General features: G+C 48.5%; 1 protein-coding gene across 11 annotated transcripts in view; it reads right to left on the reverse strand.

The window, feature by feature from the left end:
- Positions 1–210: 210 nt before the first annotated feature.
- The window catches only part of NDST2 (N-deacetylase and N-sulfotransferase 2), a 218705-nt gene continuing 206759 nt past the window's right edge, over positions 211–12156 (reverse strand). For all 11 annotated transcript variants that reach the window (XM_073352885.1, XM_073352875.1, XM_073352877.1 and 8 more), the window contains 6 exons: positions 11920–12043; positions 9792–9966; positions 9364–9534; positions 5513–5622; positions 2680–2782; positions 211–2480 (listed from right to left, as the gene is read on the reverse strand). In XM_073352885.1, the coding sequence (XP_073208986.1) occupies positions 2355–2480; positions 2680–2782; positions 5513–5622; positions 9364–9534; positions 9792–9966; positions 11920–12043 (809 nt within the window). In that variant the 3' untranslated portion in view covers positions 211–2354. The remainder of the gene's footprint in view (positions 2481–2679; positions 2783–5512; positions 5623–9363; positions 9535–9791; positions 9967–11919; positions 12044–12156) is intronic.

Below are 12156 nucleotides of genomic sequence, written 5' to 3' on the forward strand. Positions count from 1 at the left end.
CTGAGTGGTACTGGTGCTGCTGGTTGTAACAGCTGCCCCCTTTGTCACTGCACCTCTTCAGGACCCTGTTCCTTGCACCCTTCCCAAATACCAGCTTAGGTCACTGTTCTAAATTGTAGCTTGCTTGTTTCCTGCCTTTGCCCAAGCACAGGGCTGAGTGGGTGAGAGCAGAACCAGAGAGAGGACAACACTCCAAACCATCACAACTCATAGAAAATAAGTGGTACGTTTATTGAACCCACTGAATGCTACTTCTAGCCTTTATTCAGACACTTGTGCTCAGCTTCGAGAGCCAAGAATTTCTCCATTATCATCATTCAATGTGAATGACACTATACATGAATCCAGTGCAGGAAGTGGGGCTCTCCTCCGTTCTAATGAGGGAGATAGGTTTCTATTTCTGTTCCTCTTTTTGGTTGCACAAGGTTAGCCCTTCCTTAGGGCACATGGAATAAAATACTATATTGTATACTATATACATTTACATACAATGGTAAATGCACCAGTTAAAAATACACAATACCCAAGGCTCAATGGAAAAGCTTGGTTGAAACAGCTTCTCTCCCCTTTAGAAAAAAGGAGACCATGACAGTTGCAGAAGTTGCCATACATTATGTTCCTGTCTGGGTCAAAGTGAACCCTGCCATTTGTCTTAAGCAGCAAGACTCCTGCTATATAAGGCTGGAGAAGGAGTAAAAAAAGCTGGTTCCAGAGCCACTCTCCTCCATGCAGTGAGACAGGGGAAGTGGGAAGTTTAGACGCCCATTGGCTCAGTGAGAAAGAAAACAACCACTCCAGACACCAGCAGGACGAGTTCATCAGAATTCGTCTCCTGCAACTGTCTGGGTATTACTTTTCCAAATGTGGCCAACCTCAGAGAAAAGCAACCCCAATGCAGCTGGACAATTGTCCCCACAATAGAAGCTCCAGTCCCTTGGCAGCAGAGCTGCCTTTACTCTCACTAAGCTATCTGGCTTGGTACAGGGGGTGAGAGTGTCTCTTAATTCACAAGGATCAGGGCCTTGTTCTTTTGCACCAAGGGAGGATCAACAAGCTCTACTCTGAGTGCCCTGGATCTTGCCTAGATTGCTCCTACTCAGTTATCTATCCTATCCCTTCAATGGATCTGGCACCCCTGAGGATGTCATCTGCTCAGAAGCTAAGTGCGAGTCAGAGGATGTTCCTGTTTGACCCCATTCCTCTCTCACTGATGTCCACTGAAGAAACTAGCTTTGTGGCCTGGTATCTTCTGGACCCTGCCATCATGTGGATGCTGATGCAGCCCCAGAAAAGAACTGGACCACTCTTCCCCAAATCAGTAATGCCTGGGAAATATGCAAGAGAGGAAGCAGCTAGCAGGACATGATCCTCAGTTATATTCAGCAGCATGGCTTAGAGCCTTTGCAACCAGGGGCCTTAGACTAACTCATCAAGCCCATTCCCAGGAGGAGGTAGAGGAAATATTCTATTGTTAGAGGACAACCTCTGTTCCCCTCTCTCTGGAAGACAACAGACAGATTCTTTATGACAACTTCTGCAAGCCTCTGCTCCTTCACCTAGCTCCCTGGGCACAGCTGCAGGCAGGACCAGGCAGTCCACTTTACAACACCCCCCCTCTCTGAGCAGGGAGCCTAAGCGGAGGATGCTGTTGAGGGGAGCCACACAGTTTACGAACAGCAGGACCCGTCTCCAAAGAACAAACTCCATGTGCAAGGAGGAAGAGGGAATGTTGCCTTTCATGGCTGGCATTAGAACTGCTCCCCAAAGTTGGGGTTCTCCCGATTCCCCCTTCTCTAGGCTGCAGTGGCTCTTTCTGCTACAACAGTGCAATTACCACATCGCTATCAACAACAAAGGCCAGGTGCTGCACCCCAAACCTGTCACAACTGGAAGACAGTAACCCTCTAAGTACTGAGCATTTCAGACAGTAGTAGTATAGGAGTCTGAAAAATCCCAGTCTTCAAAGGGTTAGCATGCTCTCTTCTGGGTGGGGGGGGAGGGAAGCCCACAGATGTTCCCTGGGCTCACAGTCTCCTCCTGGAGCAGCCGCTACACTTTGTGCAATTTCCTTTTCTTTGTGTCTTTCTTACAAAAGTTTTGTAACAAACCATTAATATTTAGGGGCTTGATTCGCACTGGGTGCAACAGTCTCGCTGGACCTCCTGCAATGACATCCCAGGCAGCAGCCAGAGCGGGAAGGGCTCCTGTCACCATCCCAAGATCTTGGCTGCTGTTCTTTTCTCTAGTTTTTTGACTGACAAGAGATGCCATCGTAGTGTATTTTCCACCTGGCTTTTATATCCATGGATAGACAGCACCATGCATCCATCAGCACCAGGGCAGGGGCTTCCACCTCAGCTCCAGCTGGAATTCTGCAGTTCCTCGCGGAGCCACGTGGGAAGGGGCTGCCCAAGTCTGTTCATCAGCTTGGATAACTCGATGTTGTGCTCTCGATAGAAGTCTGTGAGGAACAGCCGAGACTGCAGGGGGAAGAGAAGACCTCACGTTAGCAAGGGTTACATGCAGTCCTCTCTCTGCCCTGAAAGGCATCGTGTAGTCCCCATATCTCAGAAAATCCACTGACACTGCACCTTGTCCCTAATTGGCTGAGAGCACTCTCCCCTTCAACCCACTATGCCTCTTCCAGGCAAGGCACATTTCCCCAAGCTGGTTACTCACCGAGGAATCCATATCAGGATACTTCCTTCCTTTACTCTTTCCCAAGCATTTAGTCTTCCCTCCGTCTAGCACCTGGCACCAAAATCCTTTTGCTTCATCAAACCTGAAAAGGACACACTTAGTTAAAAATCCTAGGGAAGGAAACGTGTATCTGTCTGTGTTGCTGACTCCAGTTCAAAGATTTTAAAATCTAATTCATTTTGCACTTTGTTTCCTTTTCGTGGCGTGCCTCTTGGCTGTGACAATGAAAAGCACTCTTACTTTTGGTTCTAATGCATGGCAAGTCAATTTCACGTTCAGGTTCAGGTAAAATGTTGTGGTGACCACCAGGAAAATGGAATTTTGGAGGCTGTTTCCATAGGAACTTACACTAATAGAATTTTTTTAACAGTTAGTTTAAAACAAACAAAAACACCCTCCCTTTATGCCACACTGATTTGACAGCTTCCGATGGTGCTCAAAGCCTCAACTCCTGGGCACCTTACGTTATTAAAATACAGATCTAATGAAAACCTCCATCTAGTCCCTAAAATGGGCCACATATCAACTTACCACACAAATTCTCAGGGCTGCAAGCTGACCAACCCTGCTTCCTCCTCATCTACTGCTTCAGCAGTTGCAGGTCATAAGTGACCCACGGCAACTGAAGATGGGGGAGTGTCTATAATTCCACTAATCCATCACAGCTGCTCCAACAGAGAGCCAAACAGTCCTAATCCCTGACATTTCTCTAATGCCATTCTCCCAAGTGAAGTTTCGCTGCACTGTTTTGGACAGGTCCGCTGTCACGCAGGCCATATCTGTGTCTGAGCTGGAAAAGGAACTCAGACCTGACTCTGAATCCTTTACGACTATACGATGCCTCTTCTAACAATTCCTCAGGCATATCTGGGACCCAATCAGACCCATCAGTCTCCTTCCCAACACCAATGGGAGAGGTCCCTCACCTCATAATAATATATAGCCTCCAATTTAATATATAACTTACCAGAGACTCAAAAAGGGTTTGGCCAGAGCAGTTGCTCCAAATTAGGTGAAATCAACATAAGAACAGCCATACTGGGTCAGACCAATGGTTCATCCAGCCCAGTATCCTGTCTTCTGACAGTGGCCAATGCCAGGTACCCCAGAGGGAATGAACAGAACAGGTAATCATCAAGTGACCCATCCCCTGTCGCCCATTCCCAACTTTTGGCAAACAGAGGCTAGGGATACCATCCCTGCCCACCCTGGCTAACCGCCACTGATGGACCTATCCTCCATGAACTTATCTAGTTCTTCTTTGAACCCTGTTATAGTGTTGGCCTTCACAAAAATCCTCTGGCAAAGAGTTGCACAGGTTGACTGTGCCTTGTGTGAAGAAATACTTCCTTTTGTTTGTTTTAAACCTGCTACCTATTAAGTTCATTGGGTGGCCTCCTACTTCCTGTGTTATGTGAAGGAGTAAATAACACTTTCTTAGTCAGTTTTTCCACACCAGTCATGATTTTATAAACCTCTATCATATCCCCCTTAGTCATCTCTTTTCCAAGATGAAAATCCCTGTTTTATTAATCTCTTCTCATACGGAAGCTGTTCCAGACACCTAATAATTTTTGTTGTCCTTTTCTGAACATTTGCCAATTCCAATATATCTTTTTTGAGATGGGGCGACCACATCTGCATACAGCATTCAAGATGTGGGCGTACCATGGGTTTATATAGAGGCAGTATGATATTTTCTGTCTTATCATCTATCCCTTTCCTAATGATTCCCAAAATTGTTAGCTTTTTTGACTGTTGCTATACATTGAGTGGATGTTTTCAGAGAACTGTCCACAATGACTCCCAAGATCTCTTTCTTGAGTGGTAACAGCTAATTTAGACCCCATCATTTTATATGTATAGTTGGGATTATGTTTTCCAATGTGCATTACTTTGCATTTATCGATATTGAATCTGATCTGCCACTTTGTTGCCCAGTTTTGAGAAATCCTTTTGTAGCTCTTCGTAGTCTGCCTGAGACTTAACTATCTTGAGTAGTTTTGTATCATCTGCAAATTTTGCCACCTCACCGTGTACCCCTTTCTCCAGATCATTTATGAGTATGTTGAACAGTTCCGGTCTCAGTATAGACCCCTGAGGGACAACACTATTTACCTCTCTCCATTCTGAAAACTGACCATTTATTCCTTGGTCTAGATGAAGTTGTGATCTGACCTTCCCACCTTGTATCTCCCTAGCCCAAAGATAATATCCAGAGTGTGTCATACAGCAGAAATGAAACAGCAAAAGTCCTAGTCCGTTGGTGACACCATGAGGTACTAAACAAAAACTCAAGGAATTACGGTTCCAGGTAATTTCAGTATCCACATCAACAGCAAGTCTTGATGACTTCAGTGTCAAGGTCAAAAAGGGCTCAGCTCAGGAAGGGATCTAGGACAATGTTAGATTACTTCTACATCAGCAAGCGGGGGACACCACACAACGAGACCAAATACAGGGTGATGTCATGTCTACAAAAAGAATAACCAGACCTCTCTACCATCCCGAGCTCATTCTTGGCTCATGTGAAGCTTAGTGACCAGGTGGATGAAGGCCAGCAGCATTTTCCAGCCAGCTTTGGGAATCAAGTGCTTAAGCATGTTGTTAGATCACATAAGCACAGTAGGGAAGCTTATTTAAACTCACCACACCAGTCAGGCCAACTTGCAATCCCTTCTCAGGAGAGGCCAGGGACAGAGCTCGTGACAGACCAACTCTTGTTTCACCTGAGATGAAGGTCATGAGTAAGCTCACAATGCAGCTGCCTAGCAATATTAGCAGTGATACGCACATACTGACGAATCCTTACTTGAGGGCCTGGGTGTAGTTGAAGAGTGGTGTCACCCCCAGAAACTTCTGGATGTTCTCCATGATGGAAGCAGGGCTGTGCCGGAGCTCCTGGCCATCCACAATCAGAATCTGAAACAATAGAGAGTCCACAAAGCTTTCAGTGTGAGCTAAGTCAGCCTCTGGCACCAAACCAGGGAGCAGCCCCTCTGGACCAGGACATTCCCCCAGGAGCACTGTCCATGCCCTAATACCTGCGGTTTACAACCCTCAAAGAGCCTGAGGGGAAAAGCTAGTGCTGTTCCTCTTTTGGGTGCTGGCCCTTTGTTACTGGAGACAGAAGAGTCCTAATGTGACCAATATTTACAACATAAAAGCAGCTCAAAACTGAGTGTCACTTTTTTCACTTGACAGTTGCCACACAACAGCCTGTAACTGAGCACCTAGCCTCAGCACTAGCCATCAATTACATGTATCCTTTTTGACAGCCGATGCTTCCTTTTTACATAACAATCTGCTCTGGCTCATTTCCTTCCCTCGGAGGATGACAGACATTAACCATCAGTCTCTTCGTACTAGCTGGACTATCCATTAAAGAGGAAATCGTTCAAAAGAAATGACCTGGGGTGAGTTCTGGGGAGCTGGGCCCTAGACCACTCCAGATCCAGTAGTGAAACAGAAGCACTTGGCCACAGAAGGAGATGGCTTTTGGCAATTTTGATGGTAGGTCAGGCTCTGTGGGGAGGCGACGTATCTCTTTGCAGACACTGAAGTTGACCTCAGAGTGGGCGAGCTGCTTTTCCTCTCCTGCTCTGGGGCAGGTATCTTCTAGTGGCAGGAGGTGGTGATGGAAGGGCCCCTGCGTCTCACCTATCACCTAGTCACTCTGTGATAAACCTGCATGGACACAAACCACTGCAAAGAACTGTGGGGTATTTGCAAAGAGTTCGAGAATCCTTCTCCATGCAATTAGTTCATTGTCCAGGGCAGACCAAAAGCTCTGCTCCTTGTGTGTCCAGAATCCCAGGCCAAAGAAATAACTACAGGAAGCTGTGCTCCAGTTCTGTACAACCATTACACCATTAGCAGTTTTGGGGTGGGGGTGGGGGATTCCTCTTTGGAGAAACCTAGTTTTTAAGACCAGTTCTTTCTTAAAGAGGCCATTAAAATGCCCCCAGTCACTCTGGCCGTGAGACTGGAAGGTGCAGGGCTTCTGCAGCTGCACCATTTCAGCCAGGAAAGGGGGGCAATCTTATGCAAATCTCTGTTGCCAGTTATGGTAGGTAGCTTTTGTAAATCAAAGTGGAGAGATCCCATTGCTTATATAGGGAGAGAAAGTCTAGGCTTCCAGCTCAGACAGCAGGTCACAGGTCCACAGGACAGTTCTAGTAATAATGAGGATTCAGTGAATAAATGATATATCGCTTTCCATCCATCACTGCCACAGCACACTCCCGAATCACTTTGTGCTGTGATCCTGTTTACTGGGTAACTGCAGCTCAGCAGATTTGTGACTTGGGCAGTGGCTCCACGCTGTCAGGCCTATGCTCCCTCCACTCAGAGCCCAGTTGTCTGACCTCAGCTCTGCAGATCTGTGCTTGTAACTAAGCCCTTTGCTTCTCTCCAGGATGGGCCATGCGCTTTGTGGGTCCTGGAGAAGTAGTGTTTCCTGGGTCAGTCTTCCAAAGGTGACATGTCCATATCCTTTTGCATAACCAGCTCCTACAGGGTATGACTTCATTGCAGAGTTTACTTGGGTGTTGTCCCTAGCCCCACTCCTGTCCCCACACAAATGCTCTGAGCTGAATGGTGCTTTAAACCCACGCTAGCTGGTTTCTCTGGGAGCATGGGCTAGTGGGCTGCTGCTGCATTCAGACTGGTAACCCTCCCACTTTGCAGAGAGGACACAGACTAAATCACTTCAGTGCCAGTAAGCCTCCAGCGCCTTCCCTCTATTCCCCAGAAGAACAGACAAGTTCTCCTTCAATTGACTAGAAAAGGATGATAGAGCAGCTCAGCTTACTGCAGCGCTGAGAACCATGGGAGATGCCCCGTGAAGTAAGTGACACATACAAGGGACAGCAGCACCAGTGAGGATGCAGTAGCTTGAGTAGGGCTTTGCAGTGTGGCTGCTCACCCCCAGGCCAGGCTAACCTAAGTGCTGATCACCCAAGTTAACTCTCCAGTAGGGATATCCACAGTCTTATTCTAAAGTGTCCTAGTCCCTGCCCGGTGTGGTAGCCAATGCTTGACACTCATTCTGTAGAGAATGCAAAGTCAGCCAGAGAGGAGAGCTCAGGTGATTTTGTACAGAGCAGGAGGGCTCCCTAGTTCCATGTTTTCACAGTGCTCCAGCGTAGTTGTGATTAGTTCAGCTGAAGAGTTTTCTTGCTGTATTATGTCCTGACATCATTTTAAGTGCCGTCTTCTGCTAAGAGGGTATTGTCCTCTCTGCACTCTCATCTGTTCTAACAGCTTGAATACGAAGGCAGGGAGATGTGAGCCCAGGGATGTGCCAGCACACTTTATGCAGGACAGACTCCTTCCACCATCTCCCTGGCTCTGACCACCAGATGAAAGTGCTAGCTTGTCTCCTGCGCTGAGGATGCTGCTGTTGCTGCCTTTCCAGTTGCTGCATTTGAATTAACTGGCGGGGGGTTGCAAACCGTTGGCTTAAGCCAGAATTCTCCAGATGTGGAGGGAACAGCCCAGGGCCAGGGCTCTCGCTGGACAATATACTGCCTTAGAGGAGATGCAATGTCTGTTACTCCTATTCACTGCAATTGCACCACAACTCGTCTGCTCTGGTCAGGCACTGGCTCTGCTACGACAGCAACAAGGCCATGAACACAGAGCCCGGCTTTGTTTTACCTTTGCCTGTTAAAGTTCTACAGCCGTACTATGTTTTCTGAGAAGCAGAACCACTGCCCGGTCTTAGAGCTATTGCTGCTGCAGGGAATAAGTGCCTCAAAACGCATGATGGGATCTGTTGGTTCATGCACCACCTGAGACTAACTCTGGCAACAGAAGTCGAGTTCTAGGCAATCTTGCTTTACATCTGTCAGAAAAGAGAAGTTGCTAAAATGCTTTCTGACTCCGAGCACACAAGGCAGTTTGTAAATGTCTTGTCACAACGAAGGCAGATTCAGAGACAGAAACGAGCTGTAGTTTGTGTTGACCAACCTAGAAATCTATAAACAGAAGGCAGGCAGCACTCCAGAATTCGGCAGTCTGGGGACTCCAGACTCCTGCAGTAAAACCCACACTCAGCAGCGCTACAGGCTTCATGAGCTGGAGAAGAAACAAGTGAACGTGACAAGCAACAGAGCCCCAAAGCCTCTGGTGAAAGCCAGGGTATCACAGCAGTAGCAGAACACCCACTGGGCACCGTGACTGCCCCAGGGGGACACACTGCCGAGACAAAAGGGAGAGACGCTAAGGTTGCAGTAAGCTAGTGCTTCCTGGGCCTCCTAACGCTGCTGTGCAGGCTGGGAGCTCAGCCACCTACTATACACAGGCACTAGGAAACCTGTAGACACTCGACCCTGACTGGATAGACACGATCAGTAACAAATCAGCCTGATTCTCTATCAGGTAACATGGAGGGAAGGAAGCAGCAGTTTATATTCCCCTCCCCAAAAAAGAGTCGTAAGTTACAGTGAAGAGAGAATGAGACAGACGGGGAGTTTCCTGTCTCTACAGTCACCAAGCTGAACTCTGAAAAGCCAGCTCGTTCCCTGTCCACCGTGCTTCACTCGGGACTGGGGCTTTCTGACTCTCTTCCCCAGAGTTACTGATATCTGAGCAGCACTGATCCAGAATAATCTTCTGCCAATTACTAGAGACACGGCCAAGCACAGCAGAGCTCTGTACCTGCCCAGAGGGGTAATATGTCAGCCATCGTTCCAGGTGAGTCGAATACATTCCAGGGAGCAGGCATCGGCTCTGCAGGTTGCGCAGCTCCAGGTGGGCCTGGGATTTCGCAGTAATCACCTGGTAGAAGGTGTAATTGAGAGCCACAGGGTCGCTGTGAGCACGCTGGTGCTGGGAAACAAACATATGGTTAGGTCGTCAGAACACAGAACTCTGCCCTTCCCTAGCCAATGTGCACGCAGCCCCCTGCTCTCTGCTGCCCTGGGGCAGCACAAACACACCCCAGTTCTCCGGTGAACAAATCCACACGCTCCCATCAGTACTAACCTACCCCGGCCTCCCAGGAGAAATCCATTCACCCAGGAGCTGCTTTCCACACTGGAGCAGATCTCCAGCCCTCCCCAGGGCCCCCCGGGAAGGGGTGATACCTGGTACCAGGAGTAGGCTCGGATGGCCGGGTTGATCAGAATGGAGATGATTTTGGCTCGTGGAAGCAGGGCTGCGCCACGCTTCGGTACCACCTCTGTGTCAAAGTAATTGGCACTTTTCTCAAACATGAAGTCTGTGCTGGCGTTGGAGGGGATGGGGAAGAATTCCATGTACCTGCCAAGCAGAGCAAACCAGGACAACTTGATGGCACATGTGTGGGGAGCACAACCCAGCAGAAAAGTGGCACAGGGCAAACCAGCCTGCTGGCACCTCAGAACTGTATAGGGCATGCAGAGGAGCTTGGGGTGGCCAAGCCCATAGAATCATAGAATATCAGGGTTGGAAGGGACCCCAGAAGGTCATCTAGTCCAACCCCCTGCTCGAAGCAGGACCAATTCCCAGTTAAATCATCCCAGCCAGGGCTTTGTCAAGCCTGACCTTAAAAACCTCTAAAGAAGGAGATTCTACCACCTCCCTAGGTAACGCATTCCAGTGTTTCACCACCCTCTTAGTGAAAAAGTTTTTCCTAATATCCAATCTAAACCTCCCCCACTGCAACTTGAGAGTCAATGAGGGGATGACACAGAACGGGGATAGTAGGGAACAGGGATAGAGTCTGATGTGGAGTAGGAAGGGGTGCGATAAGGGGCGAAGACATTGCCCTGTGAGCAGGGCACAGCACTCTCGGGTGGTGCCTGGAACTAGCTGGGGATGTAGACAGGCCTCAGAATTATTCCCCCGGGTCTCAGCTTTCAGTAAAAACAAGTGAGCCTCTAGCTATTGTGTGAAGAACAAAAGACAGCCCAGTGGGTAGCATGCTAGCCGGGACTTGAAGATCTGCGTTCAAGTCCCTGCTCTGCCACTGACTTGCTGCATGACCTTGGTCAAGTCATTTAGTCTCTCTGTGCCTCAGTTTCCCCCCTCTGTAGAACAGGGACATGAGCCCTGCCCTGCCTCACAGGAGTGCTGTGAGGATAAACACACTATAGATTGTGAGGTGCTCAGATACTAGGGAGATGGGGCACCAACAAGAACCTTAGGGCTTGTCTTCACAGTAAAGTTATCTTGAGTTATATCTGTATAATTCCGAATGGATACTTTCATTCTGGATAAGGAGTGCTCACATAGGGGTCTACACTGGTATAACTAGAGCAGTATAAAAATCCCCCATGTAGACAAGCAGACAGACCAACCAAACCAAGTGTAGGAGACAAAGACATCTGCTTGGGTCCGTAGAGAACTTAACTCTGAGGTGAGAACCACCCTGTCCATCTCAATGGGCACTAATTCAGGCCTTGTCTACACTAGCTATACTGGTATAGCTATACCGGCAAACCCTCCTAGTGGAAATGCAGCTTATGCTGGCAAAGGAGTACCTTTGCTGGTCTTGGGTGGTCCAACCTTTTCACTGCTGTGTGGGGCTCTTCCACGGACCACCTACATAAATACGTGCTCTACAAAATGACGTTCTCCAAGCAGCGTGACCTTGCGTGTACAGTGCAATCAAGGCCATGTCATAGGGAGGATGCTATTTTGTCGAGTAGATCTGTTGCAGGCTGGACACATTCGGGCTTGGAGAGAATCGGCCTGTGGGACACATCCGGCCCACGGGCCACGAGTTGGGCCACTCACCGCTTCACCAAACAAACGTAGCTATGCACTGGCAAATGGACTTATACTGGCAACCCCTTTTTAGTATTGGGGTTTTGCCACATTTGTTACCAATTTAGCTATGCCAGAAAAACCTTTGCTTTGAAAAATCTCAGATCTAAGTGAGAATATTTTAAACATGAACACATCAGAGCATGTGACAAGGAGAGCAAGTATTGTATGGCGATTTCCCCAGGCTGCTCTTGGGCAGACATTCACAGCACATGCAGGGCTGCAGGAGCATGCATGGCTTTCAAAGTTTAGGAAACGCTGGGCTAAGGGCTTATAGCAGGGGTGTAGCTGGGGCATAGCAAGTGGAGAAACAGATCAAGACAGTGAGCACCCAGAGGTGCAACGTACCGGACAGAAATGGAGGGCTTGCTAAAACGCTTGAGGTGGATGGAGCCCAGGGACACTCAGGAGGGCGCAACATGACGACCAATCCCTATAGGGGAGCACAAGAGCTAGGATGCTTACCAGTCAATTCCTTTATGATAGTTGGGCCCATTGAAGAACTGGATCTCTTCGAAGGAGGCTGGACTCGGGAAGTTACTAGTGACCGCTGGGTGCATGGTCAGGAAGAAGTGCACAGCTGTTGTGCCTACAACGAGCAACAACGATTAGTGGAGCTTCGGTCACCCAGGGAACTGAAAGAGGCGGGGGGCGGAGGAGAGGCTTGTGTCTCCTGACAACTCTGCTGAGCACAGCGAGAGC

This window comes from Lepidochelys kempii, chromosome 7, assembly GCF_965140265.1.
Source record: "Lepidochelys kempii isolate rLepKem1 chromosome 7, rLepKem1.hap2, whole genome shotgun sequence".
In the NCBI taxonomy this organism is placed as follows: Eukaryota; Metazoa; Chordata; order Testudines; family Cheloniidae; genus Lepidochelys; species Lepidochelys kempii.